We start from the raw sequence: 23,373 nt of genomic DNA on the forward strand, positions 1-23,373 counted from the left end.
TAATGATGTTGGACCATTGATACTTTCCGAATGAAAAAATAGTTTCATAAAAATATATTAGTAATATGGTATTACAACGTGTGGAGGATTGTTATTGAATTAGTCTATTAATTATCAAATAAATTATGACCATTTAATAATTTTTTTTATCGGTATCATTATTATCAATCATAAGCAAAATGATGGACGCTCCTAAAATAGATTGCCCTGACTGATATCCGAATACACTGGCATCGTTGAAAGCAATCAATTGGGACTCACATCCGATGAGTAAACAAAGTGTCGTTGTTTATGGTTACAATGGTAAAATACAACAAATCCAACATCACAAGCTTTCTGTTTCTAGTTTTTATTGTAATTTAACATTGCAAACTTAACAAAGCCATATATATATGCCACAATAATTAACAACCCAATTAACTAGTAAATCTTTCACATTCATGATCTGCTCATTCCTCCTTCAACCACCGGCGGCAATTCTATTCCACGATTTTGTCTCTCCACGTTTCCTTGCCACCCTAAACATCAATAAGGGTAAAATTAAAAAAAAAAAAAATCAACAATAATCCATGAAATAAGTAAAACAGTAAGAGTAATTCGATTGTTATAAGTAAATACTTACGTCACGATGACATCAATATTGAGAATGACGTTATTCTTCACTCACATAAAAAATAGTCGGAGTATCTAATTATCCGATTCTGTATCATAACTTACGCAAATAGAGAGATAGATTACCAATGATCATGTCGACTCCGCGGTTTTTGAGCTCACGGTACTCTTGGCACAAGGCGCAAGACTCGCAGCAGCAGTGAATCAAGCAGTCGTTGCAGGGGCTTTCGTGCAGCGCGTATTGCTGCCTCATCTTAGAACGATAGAAGCATGAGTAACAGCACGGACAACCAATCAGACATGCTATTAACGCGTAAAGCGCCCCACTTGTCCCACAAGCTGCACACACACCACACAAATTCAACTCATCACCACGACCACCACACACACAGACACACACACACACACACATATATATATGTCTTTGATTTGATATTAAAGTTCACTTATATGCGCGTTAAAGGATAACAAAAGTATTAAAGTTTTAAAATTTTATAAAAAAAAATCATAATCTTACTTATCCTTTAATTAGGTATGATCAAATGAAGCTATCATCATTCTTTATCTTTGACTCTCTCATATGGCTTTGCTTTAAGTTATTTTAATATGGAATTCTTCTAATATGCGCCAAATCATCCTGTAATACATGAACTATATATATATACTTTGTGCTCAAATTGTGATAATAATTCAAAGGTGAATGACTGGCGGATAAGAACCCTGAGCTGGATGATAATATATATAATTATATACATACATACATATATATATATATATATATATATATATATATATATATATATATAACATTAACCCATAAGCTACAATTTTTTGTTCCTTCTACTTACATGTTGAACCTTTGTCCACAATCTCTGCAATCCGTCCAAAAGTAACACATGGACACCATAATGTCATGCAACCTGTAAATTAAAGGGAAAAAGTTAAAAAGAGAACTATGCGTGTGTGTGTGTATATATGAGCTTTAACTTTAGAATCCCAATCTCTTTGGACGGCACGTGTCATTCACGCTCCGCCATGACTAGCAACATATTGGGAAAGAGGAGGCTTACAGTTAGGGACATCGTCGAAGCAGTTGCAGAGACCGGTGGACCAAGCAACCTTGGTTTTGGGTGGAACATGAATGGGTGCTTGTGGGTTGTCTGAATAGTAATCTTCCTTCGAGCTCACTGGAACGCCGGTCGTCACGGACTGAGCACCGTGGTATGATAGTGGTGCCGACGGCGGCGGAGATGAAGAGAATTTCTGAAATTCATTCGGGTTCGAATAATTCATGATTGCGGTGGAATGGTGGGTGAAAGGTGAACAAAGCTAGAGAGATGCTTTTGTGACAATGTTGTGTAGTTTGTGGTGTAAATATATATATAGGAAGAGTCAATGTTGACAAGTCAACGAAACTATACGATAATTCGTCACCGCGTAATCAATAAGAAGTTGGGGGAGTTAGGCCCCCAACTTCTTATGCACGGAGGTATCACTTTTTGTGCATTAGGTATTACTTTTTGTTACACAATAAATACAAAAAAGTAATATTTGATGTACAAAAAGTGATATATGCATGCACAAAAAATGATATTTCAGTGAAGATAAATAATATTTTTTCATTTTTTTTTTTTTTTTTAAATTATGAGACTTTGATTCTATCAAATGATAAATATATATCATTAGAATTATTTATATGTAATAATTCTTAAAATAATTGTGTATGTATTTTCAAAATGGTAGGAATTGATTTACCAAAACAAAATAGGAAAGAGATAATGTTGACAAGTCAAGCGAGCCCCATGGAAATTTACAGGGGACTTTCGTCACCGCGTGGTGGCAGTCATTTTCTAGGCAGGTGGGACCTAGTTATTGCTTGGTACTTGCATCCCCCATTATCTGTTATTTATTTATTTTTTAAAATATAATTTATAGTGTTTATATGTGTATATTACGTAACATATCATGTTTGACGCCGAAGTGCAACGTTAGAAGGCTGTTTAGACTTTAATTTAGATTTAATTTAAATGCTTAGATTTTATTAAATTTTTATTTTTTTTATTATTGGATAATCTCTTCAAGGAAAAGAGAGTGTTTGACTTAACCTTCAACGTCATTCTATTATTCAAAATAATCCAAGATGTTTTATTGATTAGATTATGATTGCTCACCTTTCGGCTAACTGTTTTGGGCTGGATTGGGGCCTTGTTTGTGTTGTCAATCATCGTCGCTAATGGACTTGGAGGAGCCCCCAATTAAAAACTGGGAGAGTTCGATTAACTATAACATCACAAAAAAAATTCCATCTTTACCCTCAATTTGGTCATAGTTGTTATTTTTATTTATTTATTTATTATTATTCTAATTTTTTTTTGGTGCCAAAAAACAAACATTACACGAGCACTAAAGAACAAAAAAGGTGTTAAAATCAAAAAGAAAAATATGCGTTAGAGTTACTATTTATGATAATTTTGAGAGATCTTTAATTTATTTGGACGAGAACAGTTTTTATTAATTAATGAAAATCTGCGTGGGTTCGAGGCAGTAGCAAGGGGATGTCACCCCATCCCATTCTGTTTAGGTAGGTAAATTACTAAATTAATATATATATATATATATATATATATATATATATATATATATATAGTTAGTTAGTTTCAGAAATCTTAGGTCACATTCCCTCATTTTTCTCAACCGTACGTTAAAAACAGGTTGTCTTATTTTTTATTTAAATATTATATCAAAATATTATTATACATGTCATTTTCTTATCAGACCAACTCATTTATAAGAAAGGAGTTCCTTCTTATAGGTATGAAGGTGTTAGGGGTTTTTGAATATGAGTGAATATTATAAATGATAGAGGGTGATATCTAAATATAAGATACAATGGAGCATTAATCAAAAGTCTCCTTCTTTCATGCCATTAGGCTTTTATTTATAATCTCAAACCATTATCTAAATTTCCAAGTCTCTCGAGACTTTATCATGACCTTATTGGCTTTTATAGGGGCATTTTGGTCCTCTGGCTCGAGAATAAGTACCATTACATTAAATACACATCTTTTCAAAGACGGCGGTAACTGGGATTTATTAATATGATGATCACTGTTGCAGTCGAGGCGTATAGTATCATTAGTGGTACTAGACTCGAGTCCAAACTGAGTGAAGCCGCGCCGGGGGAGGGGGTGTGCCACGTGGCTCAATGGGTTAGATACCCTACAGAAGGCAAGTCTGGTTCCTTTTATTCCGGCACCAATCCACGAGTGTAATTTATTTTTCTTTGTAGTACGTAGGGTCAAAACTTGGCACTCTATGATCTAGGACCAGCACTAACGCATGCAAAATTTCTTTTTACTACTGTCGTACTTTATTATATTCCTCATTTTGATGTACAAAACTAAAAAAATTAATATTATATACACCCTAGGGCTCACAGCCACAAGACATAAAAAGTCCAATTTGGATTAGAGAGCAGTCCTACACAATTCGCGTGAACAAAGATGGAAGCAAGACGTATTGTGAGGTTGAATAGTCGTCTTTGGCACGATTCAGACTGTGGATGTTGAAACAGTCAATCGTCGTTTTTGTTTTTTTTTTTTTTACCAAAGATTTGTAAGGAAAAATAGAAGTTATGGTCTTACAAAGTCGGTCAACTCAAAATCACTAGCCCCCACACGAGCGATCACTGTGGACTGAACCGTCAATGTTGGGTCAAGTTGCTATCAATAACACCGCGACTTGTATTTGTTACACAAATATTAATTTTTTTTTTCTTAAACACAATTCTAAATTAATAATTTTCAATTCATTACAGCCATCCTATTATGATGGAAAGCGTTGAATATTTATTTATTACACTTTTCAGAACTAGTGAATTGTTAACAACTGCGTACCAAAAAAAAAGAAAATTAAATAAATAAAAAATAGAAAGGAGGAGGAGGTGGAACAGAACCAACCTAAAATATAAGTAACAAATTACAATATAAATATACCGAGTCACACTCACACAAGCCAAAATATGAGCGAGCAGTATTAAGACACATAATATTAGTAACAATTAAAAAAAAAAAAATTATAACATATTTTTTTATAAAAAAATAATATTGTTTAAATTTTCATACATGAAATAATTACTTTAAAAAACTGTATAATTTACAACTCCTTTTATTCTTAATTCTGTAGATTTCAAATCACTTTGCTCAATATTAGGTCCATTTTAATAATTGCCATCCATAATAAATGTCAAGTATAATTTGTCATTAACTATGAAAAAAAAAAAAATTGTCATTAATTCAATGAATGATCAATCGTTTGTGAATTTGAGGATTCATAACTTGAATTCATGGAAGGAGTTGCTCTTAGAGCGCCAATTTAGACGTGGAGTTGCACGAAAAAATTTGTGACGGGGAAAGTCTGAAAAATACCCATATGGTTTTAAATTTGTGCGACTTACACCCATTTAGTTAGATTTATTTATATAAATCCCTACAAGATATAAAAATGTGCAATTAAGCCACTTCTGGTACTATTCCAGTGAGAATTAGACTTGAGTTGGTCATGTGCCATGCACATGACCATTTTAAACCTTTTATTCCGGAATTGCCCTTTTAATATTCTTTTATTACCCCTCACCATATATATATATATATATAGTATCAGGGAAAGTAGTTCAAGTTACAAGAGGCTCCATTGTTGAAAGTTTCGGTTGATCTTTCCTAGCCTTTTGATTTACATGGTGAGGATAACGTGATCTGGCACAAGCTGCTTCAGGGTTAGTTGAAAGTGCCTCAACTTCGCTAGCACTTTATTAATAATCTAATAAGTGGAAAGAAATATGGGCTTTGAACTTTTGATTCTTGTAAATTTTGTAGTTTGCAGTTCCAGAGAGAGAGAGAGAGAGAGAGAGAGAGAGGGAGGGCCGGGGGGGGGGGGAGGGGGGGTAAGTTCAGACTTAGTTTGCAGAACAAGAATTATAGACCCTGATTAGTTCATTTAGAAAAAAAATTAAAACAAAACCCATACATACTAGTTAGCAGTTGGGCGGGCCGGGGGGGGCGGGGGTTGTGGGCAAGCTTGAGAGTTGAGAGACAACGGCTGAAGCTTGCAAACGACGAACCCAAACTAGAACAGTGGGCGATGGAAAATGAATGATATGGGTTTTGATTTCTTGAACAATCTGAAATGGAAATTGAAAGATATGTGTTTTGATTTTTGGAATAATCTGAAATGGAAACTGAAAGATATGACTTTTAATTTTTTGAACAATCTGAAGTGATATGCCGATATGGATTTTGAACTTTTTTTTCCTAGTTAGTTTTGAACTTTTGATTCTTGCAGACAGATAGATATATGGGTTTTTGAACTTTTGATTCTTGTATGGTTTTGTAGTTTGCAGTTGCAGAGAGAGAGAGAGGTGGCAAGATCTGAGTCGAGAACGAGAATAGAGATGGAGTATTGATAGAGAGCTATTTTAGTCTTTTCACATATTATATTATATTATTAGTTTTTTAAATCATAGATAGAGGGTTATTTTAGTCTTTTTGTAGCTCTGGTACCGATCAATAGCGGTCAATACCCAAAATGCACTTATTCGCACAATTTTAAAGTATAGAAGAGGTGAACAAACAATGGGGGGTTATACGCACTATCTCGATATCACTAGGGTGTAAAGTGCACGTGACCCAATTTGTGTCATATGTATTTATATATATAAATACCTCACCAAATACGAGAAAGAAAAGGGGATGAACAAAAAATGAAGTAGATTTAACACATTTTTCTGCATTTGGAAGGAAAAAGTAAAGAGATCGAAGGAAAGAGAAAGCAAAAGCGTAGCGTAGCCTATTAAGTGGTAAATATTTTACTTCATGATCGGTTCATTCCTCCTTCAACCACACTTAGAATCATTTCTGGTCTTTAATTCAACACAATGGTGACAAGTCTGCCACACCCTGAACTTCAACCCCCTACAACCACAACCACAACCACAACTGACCCAATTTCCTCACCACCACCACCTCACGCGTAGTCAGGAAGTTGCAAATTGTTGATAATTGTGCCCTTTCTATGTTACTGTTAGTTGCTGGTTAGGGTTTGTTATATTTTGAATTTAAGGGCTTGTTTGGAGAAGTCCCATTGTACTTCCTTTCTATTTTCCTTTTATGAAGCCTCCTTTGGGCTTTCTTTGTAAGGACTGGATCGCTCTCTGTGGCCCGTATGACTTTGGGCCTCTAATGCTGGACTTGGGTATGCCCCCAATTACTTTTGTAAATTTTTTTCTTTATTATTCTTACTTACCCAAAATATATATATATATATATATATATATATATATATATATATATATTGTAGGACAAAAAGAAGAAAGAAACGACTGATTGGACATTAAGGAAAAAAGAAGGAAGAAGCAAAAAAAAAAAAAAAAAAAAAACCTTATTTGACTTGTATATATTCTTTTCTTAATTTAGGAACACAAAACATGTTGACTAGGGCTCTCTTGTGACTTGGGCAAAAATCGAAAGGGTCGTGATACTCGGGTAACTCAGGCTTATTTCTTAGACAGAATCTACGTGGCTTTTACGTGGCAGTCTAATGGTCAAGTTGTCAAGTTTGGAAGAGAGAGAAAGAGGAGAGTTTGGTGGCGACGCACTATTAGTCCTCATCAACACCTTCGCCGTCGACGCCACGCCGGAGGTTTTCACCCGACTACGACGGCGCTAAGGCCGATGCGTGGTCTTGTGGGGTGATCCTTGTGTTTCTTTTCTCTCCCTCCTCCCCTTCTTTCTCTCTCTACATGCACTCTCTCTCTCAATCTGAAAACCCAAAATTAGAGTTCTGTGGTTTAGAAATAATCAACCCAAATGTGTTTTTTTTTTTCTCTCTCCTCCCCTTCTTTCTCTCTCTACATACACCCTCTCTCAATCTGAAAACCCAGAATTCGAGTTATGTGGTTTATAAATAATCAACCCAAAATCAGGAAAGAGAAACGATGAACCGATGAAGCCTCACCTATGCAAACAACAACGGAAAAATCAGATCAGTTTATTACTGTGAAGGCAAAACTCGCGACAGCCACCGGCGAAATTAATAGATACCTAGCAAATGTTGCAGAGAGGAAATTGTTTAGGGGAAGGGCGGAGGAGGGAGAAGAGGTGAGAGATAGGGAAGTTGGAGAGGTGGTGAGAGAGAGAAAAGAGGAGAGATGGGAAGATGAAGGGATTGTATCCGCTTTTTTTTTTTTATTATTTATTTTTAGAAGCCACCTAGGATTCTGCCTAACAAATAGGCCAAATCCATTAGTGTAAATATCATTTTCCAAATTGAAAATTAGACCACAAACGAATTTAATTTACTAACCCAGAATCAATTCTTTGTGATTTAACAAACAAGTCTTAAGTAGATCATGCAAAATTCGCCTCCTGACCATACATAACATAACCACTGCTATCAAGTTTTATTATTTTTTATTTATGAAATTGTCAATATCAAATTAATTGTAAAATACAATAATTCATTACAAGCAATCTGTTTCTACTTCAACATTGCAAACTGAACAAATCCAAAATGAAGAGAGTTTTGCCACTATAATTAGCAGCCCAATTAAGCAAATATTTTACATTCATGATCTGCTCATTCCTCCTGCAACCACCGGCGGGAATCCCACTCCACCATTTTGTCTCTCCGCGTTTCCTTGCCACCCTAAACATCAAGAAATGGCAAAATACCCATCAACAATAATCCATGAAATTAAAAAATATGTATAGTAGTTACAAATATATATATAGAGAGAGATTATATATATATATATATATATACCAATGGTCATGTCGACTCCGCGGTTTTTGAGCTCGCGGTACTCTTGGCACAAGGCGCAAGACTCGCAGCAGCAGTGAACCAAGCAATCTCCACAGGGGTTTTCTGGCAGCTTGTATTGCTGCCTCATCTTAGAACGGTAGCAGCATGAGAAACAGCACGCACAACCAGTCACAACTGCTATTAGCGCGTAAATCGCCCCACTCACGGCACAAGCTGCACACAAAAGTCACCCACCACATCAAGGTTAATATCAAACTTCTACATATAATATATATATATATATATAACATGCGTATAAATGTATTACTCCCTTGGTTTATGTTTGGGGAGCTGTGCATTTTATTAAAATTGTCATGTTCACGATTATTTTATGAGAAGGAGAAAGTATAGGCCAATAAGCTGCACACAACATTTGTTATTGTAGCTACTACTTACATGTTGAACCTCTGTCCACAATCTCTGCAATCCGTCCAAAAGTAACACATGGACACCAGCAGGTCATGCAACCTGTAAAAGAAGAGAAGTGAAACAGACTATATATATATATGTGTGTGTGTGTGAGCTTTAATCTCTTAAGACGGCACGTGTCATTCACGCCCGACTAGCAAGGTATTGGGAAGAAGAAGGCTTACAGTTAGGGACATCGTCGAAGCAGTCACAGAGACCGGTGGACCAAGCAACCTCGCTTTTGGGTTGATGGTGAATTGGTAATTCGTGTGGGTTGTTTGAATAGAAATGGTCCGTCGAGTTCACCTGAACACCGGTTGCCACGTGTTCATTTGGGTTCGAGGATATCATGATGATTCTGCTGGGTAAAGAGGAGGAATAGAAAGAAAGAGAGAAACTGTGTGGGGGATAAATTAAGATAGAGATACTTCTGGGATACATGTATAGAGTTTGTGTCTGTATATATATATATAAATTAAGATAGAGATACTTCTGGGATACATGTATAGAGTTTGTCTGTATAATATATATATATATATATATATATATATATTGGAAGTATTGTTGACAAGTCAAGCGGCCTCATGGTCCATCACAACATTTACAGGAAACTTTCCTCACCGCGTGGTGCCAGCCAAAGCCTCAGCAGGGTGGGCCAGGTCCATTTAAGTTTCATTGAATACACTCCTGATAAAAATGTGAGTCGACTTTAGAGCCCAATTATTTTTCACTCTTTAGAGTTCGGGGCTTATTTGACTCTTCACAACTCATAAAATCTTCATCTTTATTCTCATTTTGATCACATTTGTCCAACTTACGCATTCAGTTTCTTCTACACCTTAAATATAGTTACTCATATTCCTTTTTTTCTTTTTCTTTTTTGGGTAATTAACTCATATTCATTTTCACTTCAGGAACAATGCCAAACAAATTAAGCTAGCCATGCCCATGTAGAACAAACTGAGTTTATATTGACCGTTTGAACTTTTTGTAGTATTTATTGGTACACTAATTAATTATTATTTATTAATAACATATTGAAATACATTTCTTTCAACATATATTGTGAAATTTTTGGATTCTTCATCAAGCTACTATAGAATGGATCCACATAGGTGTACAACTAATGTTGGGCAAACACACATACTATATTTTTTCAATTTCTTTAATTAAATTTTTTTTAATTTAAAATTTAAAGTGCTGAATTCGATATTACAAACAAAATATTTATAAACTTGTCCTTTTTGTATCTGGGTACCACACATGAAAAAAAGAAGAATTTCAGACTATTCAAAAATTCTATCATTGTCAAAAGAAGAATTTCCACATATGACAAGCTCCACTGGAATGGGAGTTACCTCCTCCGATGCCTCCGGACAAGTTTGTAACCATCCAAAACCATGATTGAATCAGTTACAAATTGTGGTAGGTGGTGGATACATGCACCGTAGGGTTCTAAAAGTATTGTTGACATTTGGATGTCACTCGTACTCACATAAATCAAACGAATACATTTCAAAGTTTAGCTACTTATTATTATTCTAAAAATAAAAAATAAAAAATATTACCCAAGTTCAATAATAAAACATATAATATATATATAAGACCAAAATGTTGACGTGGGCATAAAAAATACTATTTGTCTTTACTAAGGTATCACTTTTAAGCGCATAGATATCGCTTTTTGTGCATAGAAGTATCACTTTTTGTGTATCGGGTGTCACTTTGTTGTGCAACACAAAAAGTAGTACCTAATGACAAAAAATGATACATGCATGTACAAAAAGTGGTACCTATGTACCTAAAAGTGGTACCTGAGTGAGTGTAAACAGTATTTTTTCATATTTTTAATTTTTCGAAACTATGAGATTTTGACTCCATCAAATAATAAATATGAATCATTAGCACAATTTATATGTAATAATTTATAAAATAATTATTTATGTATTATTTAAAATAGTAGGAATTGATTTACCAAAAATATATATATATATACACAGGAAAGAGACAATGTTGACAAGTCAAGCGAGCCCCATGGGAATTTATGGGGAACTTTCGTCACCGCGTGGTGGCAGCCATTATCTAGGCAGGTGGGACTTAGTAATTGCTTGGAACTTCAAAAGAAAAATATAAGTTATGGTCAGAGAGTGACTGTGTGTCAGTGTCGCCGCGGGGGGGGGGGGGGGGTTACATCAATAGCTGTATCAATAAATTTCATGAAAAGAAAAATAATAATAGTATAATCTTTCCCAATACTTGGTATATTTTCAACATAAATAATTTTCAAAAAAAAGATGGAGAGATTGTTTAGACAATGCAAACATTTCCTAAGATAAGTTGGTATCTAAGTCTACAACTTAGATTAACTGATATCCAACTCCAAATCAGACGACGAGATGGTATATATATTTTCAATTAAAGATTCATATGTCACTTCTAAATTTAGGGTTTATTTGAATTAATTAAGGATATGAAAACAAACTGATAGAAGACTAATTGACGGAGATGGAGGAATTCCGGGTCAACCCGAACCGTCAATATAAATATAAATATATGGAAACCTTGATATGCCACGGGAGTGAGTATTGGACCGTCAATGGCTTAATACCATGACTAGGATCCTTTATTATAAACTGATCAAGAAATATTTTTTAAATTGGTAACTTTAAAATTCGACAGAAAAAAAAGGACGTTAAAAAATATCAGACGTATACAGAAAATAGACAAGTATTAATTTCCAAAGCAAGTGGGTCTATATATTTATGTGGACAAAAGTCCTATCTGATCTTATTATTTTGGATAAAGTACACTAACACCCTCTCAGGTTTGCTAAAAGGACACCCAGATAAAACTTAGCTTGTTTTGGGACAAAGACACCCCTTGTTATATTTGACAGCCAAACATAACAAAATATCAAAAATAATTAAATGACCTAATTTGCCCTACATTATTTGATTAATTTAAATAATAAAATATCAAAAATAATTAAATGACCTAATTACCCTTCTCCTTTCTCTCTCTATACACCGATATAACAAATATATATATATATATATGCACACACACATGTAATAATTTTTGCCGCCGCCGAGCAGAGCATCTCCACCGTGGGTGGGTTCATCACCGCCAAGCAGATCACCTCCGCCGAAATATATATATATATATATATATATATATATATATATATATATACACATAAATTTGTTGCAATGTCCGAATACCAAGTACTGTCTCGATCCACAACCAGATCCACAACGGCGGTGAATAGCTCGGTCGTGGATGGTTTCGTTATGGAGATGGTGGCATGGGCCGGCGAGCAAGGAGGCTTTGGACGGTGGTGTGAACTCAGCCGCGATGGGGTGGTTCGCGGCGTGATGGCAGTGGCGAGATCGGGCGATGGAGTGCTCAGTTGTGATGGTTTGACAGGCGATGGAGGGGTCGGCTGTGGAGAGGTCGACTGGTGAGGGGAACAGCCGGCAAGCTTGGAATTGAATAGGCAGTGCTTATAATGGTTATGCCCGGCGGTGAAGTGGCGGCAGCGGCGATGGACAGGTTCGGCTGTGAGCTTGCGGCTTCGGATGATGGCGGTCGGCGGGACTGAACGGCGAGACGGTGATGGGCTCGGTACGGCTGTGGAGAAGTCGGTTGACTCGGTCGTGAATGACTCGCGGCGGTGAGGTTGAGGCTTCGCTAGGAATGGCGAGGTCGGCTGAGATGGAACGACGGAAAAGGGTGGGCGACGGGCTGTGGAGAGGAGTTTGATATATATATAAAGCTGAAAAAATTATTATATTACTTGAAGAAAATCAGTGTTTAAGATGAAGATGGGAGAAAGAAGAAGGAAGAAGGAAAGATTGGTTTGTAAGTAAAGGTTAAAAATGTAATTTTAACCTTCAAATTAGTCAATATAAAGGTCAAAGAGCAAAAATGTCAATTCATTATTATTGGGGTGTTTTTAGTATCTGTATCAAACTTGAGGGGCACCTTTGTCCCAAAATAGACTAAGTGTTGTTGGGGGTGTCCTTTTGACAAATTGAAAGAGTGTCAGTGTACTTTACCTATTATTTTTTTGTGGAAAAATTTGGCGGAATTTTTCCAATTCTTCGTCCCATTGGCCCAAGCAAAGGAGAGAATATTGGGTACCCCAAGGGTACCCCGTCAGCATTGACACCTGCTACCCCAATTCAATTAAAACATGACACGTGGCTAACTTTCCACATCAGCATCATGCTCAACATAGCAGCAAGCCACTAACGGAGACGTCGTCAACTTTCTTTCTCTCTCCTCAGCCCTCCATCCCACTTTCTCTCTCTCTCCTCGTTGCTTTTTTCAGAGAACCAAGTATCCCACTTTCTTTCTATCTCCTCATTGCTTTTTTCGGGGAACCAAGTTATGGATTGGGGCTGAGACGAAATTCTAATTTCCCACATAACAATGGTTACAATGAGTCCCGTTCTCTCTGTTATTTCTCTCATGAGTTTTTGAGGTTGATTTGCAAGACTTCCCTGTAGGTTCTCTGAAATTAGCTTTATACTATTTTTGGTATCACCTATAGGATAATCCTCGCTTCTCCTGTGAGGCAGCGAATTCCAGGTTGGACTTCTGGGACATTATAGCATGCTGCTCGGAGTTCTGGACCAGCAGCTCTATGTATGGCTATCAAAAGGACACCCAAAATTACGGTAGAGTTCATTGAAAACAAATTCATTAGTAAGGTGTTAAAAATACCTCCATCAGCACCACCACCTCCAAGCAATTGGCTCATTAATTTGCTGGAGCAACCTATATAAAATATCCATCCAATTAAAGAAAAAAAAAAAAAAAAAAATCTATATTATGTAGCATTTGTTCTTGTTGATTTAGCTGGTGTCATCAAATTAAAATACAAATTTTGGAAAGAATTTTACTTCACTGACTTGAATTCGGCAGAATCCTTGGATAATATTGGCCAAGGTGATATTTGAAAATTTTATTTCGAGCTAAATTGGGGAATTCAAACCCCGGTATAACTCTAGTATCTGAATGTACCCCTAAAGTAGGAGTATAATTTTGTAATCCCTTGTTGTGCAATTAACTAATTGCAGTATCTATTTGAGGTGTATTTGGAAATCCCACGAACATTGAATGGTTCCATTATCTTATGCCATGTGCAATTTCAGGCAAGGATTTGGATGATGGGCCATCCGAGAAGTACGTTGATTGCTGAGAATCCGGCGAAGAACGTGATGGCGACGGCGAGAGAGGATCGGCGGCAAAAACTGAATCGGCGATGTGCAATTTCAGGTAAGGATTCCTGGTTCGGCCGGCTGGTGCAGCGATGACGATGGCGATGGCGGCATGGCCGGCGATGGGCTGTGGAGAGGTCGGTTGTGACCTTGCGGTGCGGCACCGGTGGGCAAGAATTGGCCGGCTGGCTTTGCCGGTTTTGACACAAGCGGCCGACAACCGATTCACTTACAAAACCTATACTGGTTATCTAGCCTTGTGTTCAAAATCCTCATTTTTTTGTTCATTATTGAGTGATTAAAAAGGGTTTGGATGGAAGTTATTGGGTCTTTGTTTGTTCGCACAGGGAGTCCAATCCGGCTTTCTTGTTGTGCATACCAGCACGTTTGACTTGGTACTCGTTGATGGTGATTCCGACGACGTTCACGCCGGAGTGGACGGTGATGGCCACCAACATTATTTCTAGTGGCCCACACATACTGCTAGTTCACTTCAACCAACGTTGAAAAGATCATGTTCCAATATTGAAAAATCAAGAAGAGTACGGCAAGGCAGAGTACAAAAGTATAGTAGTACTACCGCAAATATCATGTTCCATTTTCATTTCTTACAAACGTATCTTTCTAATTTTTTTCAAATACATATATTTATATATATATAAGGACCTCCTAGTATTGGTGCCACTAAGCATTTACTGAACAATTTTTATTTATTTATTTACTGAAACAAGTTTTTTTTTTTTTTTTTTTTTAAAGTGCATTCAGTGAACAAGTTGCTTGAAGGAATTGAGTTAGCTGCATGTGGAATTGGAAAAAGAGATAATCCTAGATTATTATTTGAGGAGTATTGTGTTTGGGAATGTTCCTCCTAGCTAGTTGTATTTTCTCTTCAAATAATATCTCACTTACCAAAATAATAATAATAATAATAATAAAGTAAAAAGGAGAGAAGCAAGAGCCAAGGTGGTCCAAACCCATCAAAACTTTCTCAAGTCCCATTTTCTAGAAGCACTTGTTAGCTAGCCCAATCACATATGCAGCCAAGTGAGCATAGCCAATCACATTTTCATCATTATAGTAAAAATTTGCAACCAAGTTTCACAGCGATTTCTTTTATCCTGAGCTAGCATCTTCTTTTTGGTGGAAAATCTGCCAGAGACTTTTACAAGTCTTCTTAATCTTCTATTTTTTGGGCTCGACTTTTACATATTTTACTTGTATTTGATTTGTCATTACACTAATACTAAACGCGATTTATTCTACAATATTGGTTTTTACCTTACAATAGAAGTATCATAAATTTTCTTTAAACCAATCCTCACAGTTTATGACAATAGGTACACACACCAAAATTTTTATGGATTTTCTTAAATGTGTATCTCCTCAATTACAAGTTAAATTTAGCAAATTAAATCAATTTTAACCTTTAATACTACTTATTTTTCACTCATATTCTCCACTACCGCAGGGACTATTAGAAACAACCAACTATAGTTCACATGAGTTATTCTCGTCAGATGGGCATCCTGACTCCATTTATCGATCTTCAACATCTTTGCAGGATATAGAGCTCTCTGGCCCAGGTGAATAACTTATGTTCTTGTAAAACTTAATATAGGTTGGCTTCCATCTTTTAAGATATATATACGTATGTATATATATATAGACAGAGAGTGTATATGTGGTTTTAAAGCTAAATATGCTATCAGCGAAACTTTGATGTTATCAGTTGTACACTATTAATGTATCAGAGCTTTGAAGAACTTTGATGTTAATTTCTTCAAGAAAACAACGTGGTGTTGTTCTGTCTTTTACACAGGAAATGATTGTGCACTCAAATAGATGGTGCTTATTGTGAATTGATGTTAATCCTATAAATGTCATTAGGAAGCTACGATGTTTTTTATTTTAAAGCATATGAAGATGTCTAGACATTTTCGACACGCATATTGGTAACGATCAGTGGAAAACGCAAAACAGAAGTGAAAAGTTAGACTTCTTTAACTTAGAAACAATGTGATCCAACATTGGTCGTTTATTGTGTAGTTCTTCCCATGAACTTAGGTTCCTAAATGCTCTGCTCTGAATGTGCAAAAACTTGAAACTTCTGGTCAATTAAGCTCAATTAAGATGACTATGGCATTGATTTTCTAATGTTGCAATATAATAATAAACAACAATATGTTATATGTGTGTGTAAATATATTAGATAGGATTACTATTATGATTGTTTAAAAAACAGCCTGATGCCTAATGTATAGGCACCAATGTAGGATACTTAAACAATAGTATAAGAAATAATTTGCATTCTAAAAAGGCTTGAGGTTAACAAAAGGGCACCAAGAAGATTGTTTAAAAAAAATCGGGTACTTGACAATAGTATGAGAAATAATATCCATCCTAAAAGGCTTGAGGTTAAAAATTTATAGCATTATACCACATAATGCTCCTTCTAACCTTGAAAAATGATAAGCCAATCACAACATACTCAAGTTCATTTATGGCTCTCTCTTTTTGAGTAACTTCAAGGCCCTAACAAAAATCTTCTTTCTTAGCTTTTTGGGGAGTTCAATTTCCTATTTCCAATCTTTCTGTTGATATATTTTTGTTGAAAATTTGGAGATACTATTGATTCGTCATTTCATTTGATTAGTTGGGATAATTGAAAATTTTAGGAATGTTACTTGGTAAAATTTCTTGCACAAGTAGCATTTTCATGACAAGTTAATTTTCATTGAAGAATTGGAACTTATCTAGGCTTACTCTTCAAGGTAGACCTGCTCAAAGCCTATGATACCCTTAGTTTGCCTTTCCTTCTTTGATGTACTCACCCTCTTGAATTTTCCCTCAAAATTTATTGATTGGATTTCCACATGCATGTCCACTGCCAGGGTTTTTTTTTCTATCCCCTACCTGTTTGTTCTTGCCATGAATACCCTTTCTGAAATCACAAACAAACTCACTTTTGAGAACCCTGATTTTAGTTTTCACTGGAGATGCCAAGCTGTGAAAATTTCTCACTTGACATTTGCTATGATGTGTTAATGTTCAGAAAGGGTGATTTCAATTTAGCAAGAAGCCTCAAAGAGTCCATTGATACATTTTCTGACCTTTATGGACTCAAAGCTAACCCAAACAAGAGCCAAAAAAATTTCAGTAATGTCCATGTCCATCTTCAATATTTTTGGAATTTCCATTGGCTTCCTCCCAGTTAGATACCTAGGCATCCCTCTGATTTCATCAAGGCTCTGTGTTGTTGACTGTAAAATCCTCATAGACAAAATGCTCGCTAAGATATCAAATTAGACCAACAGGAGCATCTACTTTGCTGGGAGACTCCAACTCATCCAAGCTACCTTGCTTAGCATTCATTCCTTTTGGACAAACATTTTCATTCTTGCATCCAAGGTCATCCAGGGCATGAACATGATCCTACAAATATATTTGTGGTCTGGACCTTCCAATGCCAAGGTTCAGAGCCGAACAATGCTGCAGCCCAAAGAATGAAGGTGGTTTGGGCATACCTAATCTCTCTACATGTAATAGAACATCAATCATGAGGCATATTTGGTTCGCGACATCCTTTTTGGGACGGAGGAAGTATCTTTTTACAGATTATTACCAAAACATATGGACAGAATGGACTGATATTCACTTACTCAAACACAGAAGCTTTTGGGATTTGAAAATCCCTACCAACTGTTATTGGTTTTGGAGAAACCTACTTCAGGTTAGACACCTAGTGCAGCCTATGTTAGTCACATCACAGGATCAAAGATGGCAAGTCTGCCATGACAAATTTTCGACAATAGTCTAGTTTGGTTCTGTAGAACGAAACCAAAACACTCAGTTTTGTCTTTGGCTTGCTGTACAGGAAAAACCAAGCACGAGAGACAGGAGTGTATTGGAATTCCGAATGGAATCCAATGTTTGTATTCTTTGTCTCAGCAGTGCAGAGAGCCATGACCACCACTTATCCAATGGAATTCTCTACAGTGTGGATTCCACACGGTTTGTATTTCGGTAGGGTAGTTGGTCCTAACCAAACCCCTTCTCTTGTTTGGCTCGAGAAACCCAGGAGTATTTTGGTCTTTTTATGGAGGCGTGCTATTTCACCGGTAGGCTCAAGGGTTCGAGCCTTATAGGAGGGAATGGTGCTAGAGCGAATAGTTAGATGTGGGACTGTTGAGTTGAAATAATGATGACCTAGTGCTACCAGGCCCAAGGGTTCAAGCCTCATAGGAGGGAATGGTGCTAGAGTGAATAGTCAGATGTGGGATTGTTGAGTTGAAATAATGATGACCCAGTGCTACCAGGCCCAAGGGTTCGAGCCTCATCGGAGGGAATGGTGTGATCGTTGGAACAATTTAGGTGTTTGGAAGATGGGGCTCTCGGATGCTCATATCATTGCTCTGGTTTACGTACATACTACATATTTTATGTGACTCTTTTATCTCTTCAACAATTCACTCATGAATAGAACTTGAAACCATTTTCTCTTCGTGTGGATGCTACTACACATGTTAAGGAGTCTAGTGCTCTCGTCCTCTTTTTCATTAGTTTTTGTATAGAAAACACGTACATGACGCCGAAAATGACATTCACGGTATCAAAGACACAATTTTGCTACAAGTTCAATTACTTCTTTTGGATTGACACGGAGGACACAACTAAATACAATCGAAACACGTTTTGAGACATTGGCCGATAAATTTGCAAATATATATTTTTTAAATTTATTATGTGGCACAGCTCTAATTTCAGAATTTATTGGAGTTAAAAAAGTAAAAGAAAAAAAAATTCTCCAACTCTGATTAACTACAATGACTTAAATAAATTATCTCATGGAACTAATTTACCAAAACAAAATTTATGTCATGGAATTAACGAACTTATCATATTTTTATCTTTCTAGATAGATAATCTACCATATATATTTTATATATAAACACAGAGCAACGTACATGAAAATTGCAGTCGGTCAATGAAGTGTGAGTCGTGTGACAGCGATATCAAAGAATACTCTTTTCCAAACTCCTTCTTAATTTGGTGGAAAAGTCTGCTAAAGACTTGTAAAGTCTTCTTAATTTGGCTGAAAGAATACTCTCTATTCCTTTCCTTCCCTTAGCAGTGGGAAGTACTGTCTCTTTGATTTTGCCCATAGCAAAAAAAATAAAAAATAAAAATAAAAATAAAAATACCATGTACCGTTCTCATCTTAGAATTATCACCAGTGTCTATCTCTTCCACCTTCTTGTGTTTACCAGCGCGAATGACTCGCCTGTCCGATATTATCCGGTAGATAATGTTGAAGCTGAAATCCACGCAGTCCGATACGGCACCGTTTTCCTGCAAGGAAGAAAGGAGAAGATCGATGAATCTTAACGGCACCGGTGTGGTGCCTGCCAAGAGCTCTCCGTCGATCAAGTTAATCACCGAAAGTCTAAAAAGAAGGCAGAGATTTAATAATAATTTTTTCGTCGTACCTTATTTCCGAGTTGTTTTCCATTTATCGTCACTTCTCTTATCTTGATAAGGGAATATCATAATCTTTATCCCATGGAACTTATCCAATGGAAATCTTATCCTTAATAAGATTTGTCATTATCCCATGGAATTTATCCAATAGAAATCGTTATCCTTGATAACGAAATATTATCCTTGATAACGAAATAGAAGAGATCTAGTGGTTGGTCAATACTTAGTTGCCTCTATCGTTAGGTTAAGATAGGTTAGGTTTATTTTTCCCTATCAATTGCCCCCTATTCGCAAGCTTGCTCGTCTAGCTTTTGGAATGTAAAAATATTATTATTTTATTTTATTTTATTTTATGCCCCCAGCACTGTTCCCCTGCGGGTACTATTCATTGAACAGTAGTTTTTTTTTTTTTACTCTTGGGTACTCTTCTCTTGGGTGATGTTCCCATGGGTAATCTTTCCATGTGTACTATTTTTAGTATCCTTGGATACTCTTCCTTTGGGTACTATTTTTGGTACCTTTGGATAATATTCCCTTGGTAAGGGAATAAATTGTACGAGCTTCACTTAGGTCGTTACTCCTTTAATAAGGGAATTAAATTTTACGAGTTTTACTCAGCTCGTCCCTTTAGTAAGGGATTTTTATTTACTATCCCTTATAGTAAGGGAATAATGATTACGGGATTCATTCAGCCCAGGTCCTTATAATACAGGACATTTTTCTACTATCCCTTATAATACGTGGATATGGATTACGGGATTCATTCAGCCCGGGTTCTTATAATACAGGACACTCATTTACTATTCCTTATAGTACGATGATATGGATTACGGGATTTATTCAGCCCGGGTCCTTATAATACAGGACACTCATTTACTATCTCCTATAGTATGGGAATATGGATTACGGGATTCATTTAGCCCGAGTCCTTATAATACAGGACACTCATTTACTATCTCCTGTAATACGGGGATACTGCACGTATAAAGATAATTGACTAAGAGTCAAGCAACTGAAAGGAATTTTATTAAAGACTATCACTGCCTCAAGGCTTATTGAAAACAAGATAACACGTGAGGGAGCTACCCTCTATTTAAAATGATTAACTGAGATGTCCCCAGTCTTTATTGTGAATGACTTGATAAGGTTAATTCCAGCTGTGAGACAATTTTTAGTCGGTATACTCATCTGAGTCCTTCTCATGATATGTGCTATCGCTCTGGCTGAAGAACGATCTCTTGTATTTGGTACCATTTTCATCCCTGGTGAGAGGGGCTGACCTCTTTTTGTCCTTTCCTTCCTTCCGTGCACTCATGGTGTCCTCAGCGTTAATGTGCTTTTGTGCTCTGATCATCAACTCTACCATGCTGGTGGGAGGTTCTTTTGATAAGGAGAACAAGAATCTAGAGGTTTTGAGTCCTCCTATGAAAGCGGTCAAAACTACCTTGTCCTCCACCTCTTCTACCTGCAACATCTTTGCGTTGAATTGGGTGATGTATTCCCAGATCGACTCTTCCTTTTGTTACTCCATGGTAAACAGGTAAGTAGCCGACCTCCTATGCCTCTGACCTGCAATGAAGTGACTCACAAACTGTTTACTCAGTTCTTCGAAGGTGTTGATAGTTCCTGAGTTCAGCTTGTTGAACTAAACTCTTGCTGATCCCTTAAGTGTAATGGGAAAAGCTCGGCACATGATTTCATCTGGCATGGTGTGTAAATGCATAAGAGCTTGAAAGGTTTATAGGTGATTGAGGGGATCTTTGGTCCCATCAAAGCTTTCGAACGAGGGCATCCTGAACTTACTAGGCAGTGGACATTTCATAACGGCGGGGCTGAACGGTAAATTGGTCCTTTGTACCAGGTTATCTATGGCGGCATGACTTTTTCCTTTCATAGCATGCATTACATTTTCCATTTTCCCATTGAGATCCTCGATCTGCAGGTCAAAATAAGTAACATTCTTTGTCTTTTCCTTAAGACAGAAAACTGTGCCTTCATGAGGTCGGGAACTCTGTGGGAGAGATGGGTAGATCACCTCTCTACGTCGGTTTCCCACCTGGCTTTGTTTCACTTCGGTCTCATTCTGTGGAGGATGATTATCTTGCTCTTCAAGATTCTCATTACCTCCGTTTGGATTTGAGAGATCTTGTCGTGGCAAGTTTTGTTGAACCGGTGAACAAGATGTTACAGGAGCGCCGCATTTTGCTGGATCAACTAATCCATACCCTGACTTAGAGTTTGGACCTGTAGTTCCAATGCTGCAAGCCGTTCCTGGTCGTTCGGGACGTCTAGGTTCTCACCCGACTCTTCCCCTTGACCAGATCCCTGCAACGGTATTCCTTCATAACCATACCGGACCGCAAACGCATATACCTAAATGAACAACATATAAAGAAATCGTAGTTCCCACAGATGGCGCCAACTGTTGAGGCTGAAATCCATGCGGTCCTATACGGTATCATTTTCCTGCAAGGAAGAAAGGAGAAGATCGATAAACCTTGACGGCACTGGTGTGGCGCCTGCCAAGAGCTCTCCGACGATCAAGTTAATCACCGGAGGTCTAAAAGAAGGCAGTGATTTAATAATAATTTTTTCGTCGTACCTTATTCCCGAGTCGTCTTCCTATTTATCGTCACTTCCCTTATCTTGATAAGGGAATATCATAATCCTTATCCCATGGAACTTATCCAATGGAAATCTTATCCTTGATAAGATTTGTCATTATCCCATGGAACTTATCCAATGGAAATCGTTATCCTTGATAACGAAATATTATCCTTCGAAAGTAGAAGAGATCTGGTGGTTGGTCAACACTTAGTTGCCTCTATCGTTAGGTTAAGATAGGTTAGGTTTATTTTTCCCTATCAGATGACATTGCCATTAACTGCGGCTCCTCTGGAAGTTCATCTGCTTTTGATGGCCGGGAATGGGTCGGAGACAGGGACGGACCCAGCAGGGGACTAGGGGGGGCAGATGCCCCCCCTGAATTTTTAATATTTTCATTTTATACCCTGATGTTTTTAAAATTTATGAAAATGCCTCCCCTAAAATTACAATTCGCCCCCACTGGATTCTTTTTTTTTTAGCATTTTATACTTCAAATTTTGATAATTTATGAAGATGCCCCACTATAATTATAATTTGCCCCACTGATTTTTTTTTTCATTTTATACTTAAATTTTTTTAAAATTTATGAAAAAAACCCTACTAAAATTACAAAAATAAACCCATCATATAATTTTGTACCCACAAATTAAAAATTCGCCCCCCCTCACCAAATTTTCTGGGTCCGTCACTGGTCGGAGATATGGGTTCAACATTTACTTCACCGAAAGAAGCAAAAGGCAAATCAATAAGCTTATCAACAACTGTCCACCAATCATTTTTTTGCCGATCTTGTTCCCTACACGACCGCTTGGGTCTCTCGTGCTCCATTCACCTATACATTTCAGCTTAGACCAGGTCAGAAATTCATTCGATTGCACTTCTATCCAACTCCATACCCTGGTTTTGAAAGATCTAAGTTTTTACTGTTAAAGCTGGTCCTTACACCCTCCTCAGCAATTTCAGTACTTCTCTTACTGCTGATGCTTTGGGTGCAAGTTATTTTGCAAAAGAATTCTATTTGAACATCAAAGAAAGTCAAGTCTTCAACATAACATTCTTTTTCGTTTAAAAGTACAACTTCTTCATATGGTGATAATGTTTATGCTTTTATAAACGGAATTGAGATCGTTTCCATGCCTGCCGGTCTCTATTACACTCCAGATGGTGATTTGGGCGCTCATGTCGT

At 36.8% G+C, this 23,373-nt stretch overlaps 2 protein-coding genes and 1 long non-coding RNA gene across 3 annotated transcripts; 1 reads left to right on the plus strand and 2 right to left on the minus strand.

The window, feature by feature from the left end:
• Positions 1–267: 267 nt before the first annotated feature.
• LOC132302494 (protein PLANT CADMIUM RESISTANCE 2-like) lies at positions 268–1,982 on the minus strand. Its single transcript, XM_059799379.1, has 4 exons — positions 1,683–1,982; positions 1,461–1,532; positions 739–951; positions 268–518 (listed from the first exon to the last, which is right to left on the minus strand). Exons 1-4 carry the CDS (start codon positions 1,903–1,905, stop codon positions 439–441), a joined length of 588 nt encoding a protein of 195 aa, XP_059655362.1. The 5' UTR covers positions 1,906–1,982; the 3' UTR covers positions 268–438.
• A 6,062-nt stretch (positions 1,983–8,044) lies between these two features.
• On the minus strand, positions 8,045–9,387 carry LOC132302493 (protein PLANT CADMIUM RESISTANCE 2-like). The gene is made up of 4 exons (XM_059799378.1): positions 9,063–9,387; positions 8,866–8,937; positions 8,431–8,643; positions 8,045–8,313 (listed from the first exon to the last, which is right to left on the minus strand). Exons 1-4 carry the CDS (start codon positions 9,316–9,318, stop codon positions 8,234–8,236), a joined length of 621 nt encoding a protein of 206 aa, XP_059655361.1. The 5' UTR covers positions 9,319–9,387; the 3' UTR covers positions 8,045–8,233.
• Positions 9,388–12,990: 3,603 nt separating this feature from the next.
• LOC132302495 (uncharacterized) lies at positions 12,991–14,797 on the plus strand. The gene is made up of 2 exons (XR_009480845.1): positions 12,991–13,559; positions 14,037–14,797. It is a non-coding gene; the product is annotated as an uncharacterized LOC132302495 (long non-coding RNA).
• The last annotated feature ends 8,576 nt before the right edge of the window (positions 14,798–23,373 follow it).

Source organism: Cornus florida, unplaced genomic scaffold (assembly GCF_030987335.1).
Source record: "Cornus florida cultivar Cherokee Brave unplaced genomic scaffold, ASM3098733v1 CherokeeBrave_3.0.0_Hap2_Chr04, whole genome shotgun sequence".
NCBI classification, from domain to species: domain Eukaryota; kingdom Viridiplantae; phylum Streptophyta; class Magnoliopsida; order Cornales; family Cornaceae; genus Cornus; species Cornus florida.

What these genes read in the sequence shown, in the direction of transcription:
- LOC132302493 (XM_059799378.1), bottom strand. Translation starts at nt 9,318, where the DNA reads ATGTATCCCAGAAGTATCTCTATCTTAATTTATCCCCCACACAGTTTC. An exon ending in TGTGGACAGAGGTTCAACAT is followed by an intron (nt 8,644 to 8,865) that starts GTAAGTAGTAGC and finishes TTTTGTGTGCAG; the next exon opens with CTTGTGCCGTGAGTGGGGCG. An exon ending in CGGAGTCGACATGACCATTG is followed by an intron (nt 8,314 to 8,430) that starts GTATATATATAT and finishes CTTGATGTTTAG; the next exon opens with GGTGGCAAGGAAACGCGGAG.
- LOC132302494 (XM_059799379.1), bottom strand. Translation starts at nt 1,905, where the DNA reads ATGAATTATTCGAACCCGAATGAATTTCAGAAATTCTCTTCATCTCCG. An exon ending in TGTGGACAAAGGTTCAACAT is followed by an intron (nt 952 to 1,460) that starts GTAAGTAGAAGG and finishes GTGTGTGTGCAG; the next exon opens with CTTGTGGGACAAGTGGGGCG. An exon ending in CGGAGTCGACATGATCATTG is followed by an intron (nt 519 to 738) that starts GTAATCTATCTC and finishes ATTGATGTTTAG; the next exon opens with GGTGGCAAGGAAACGTGGAG.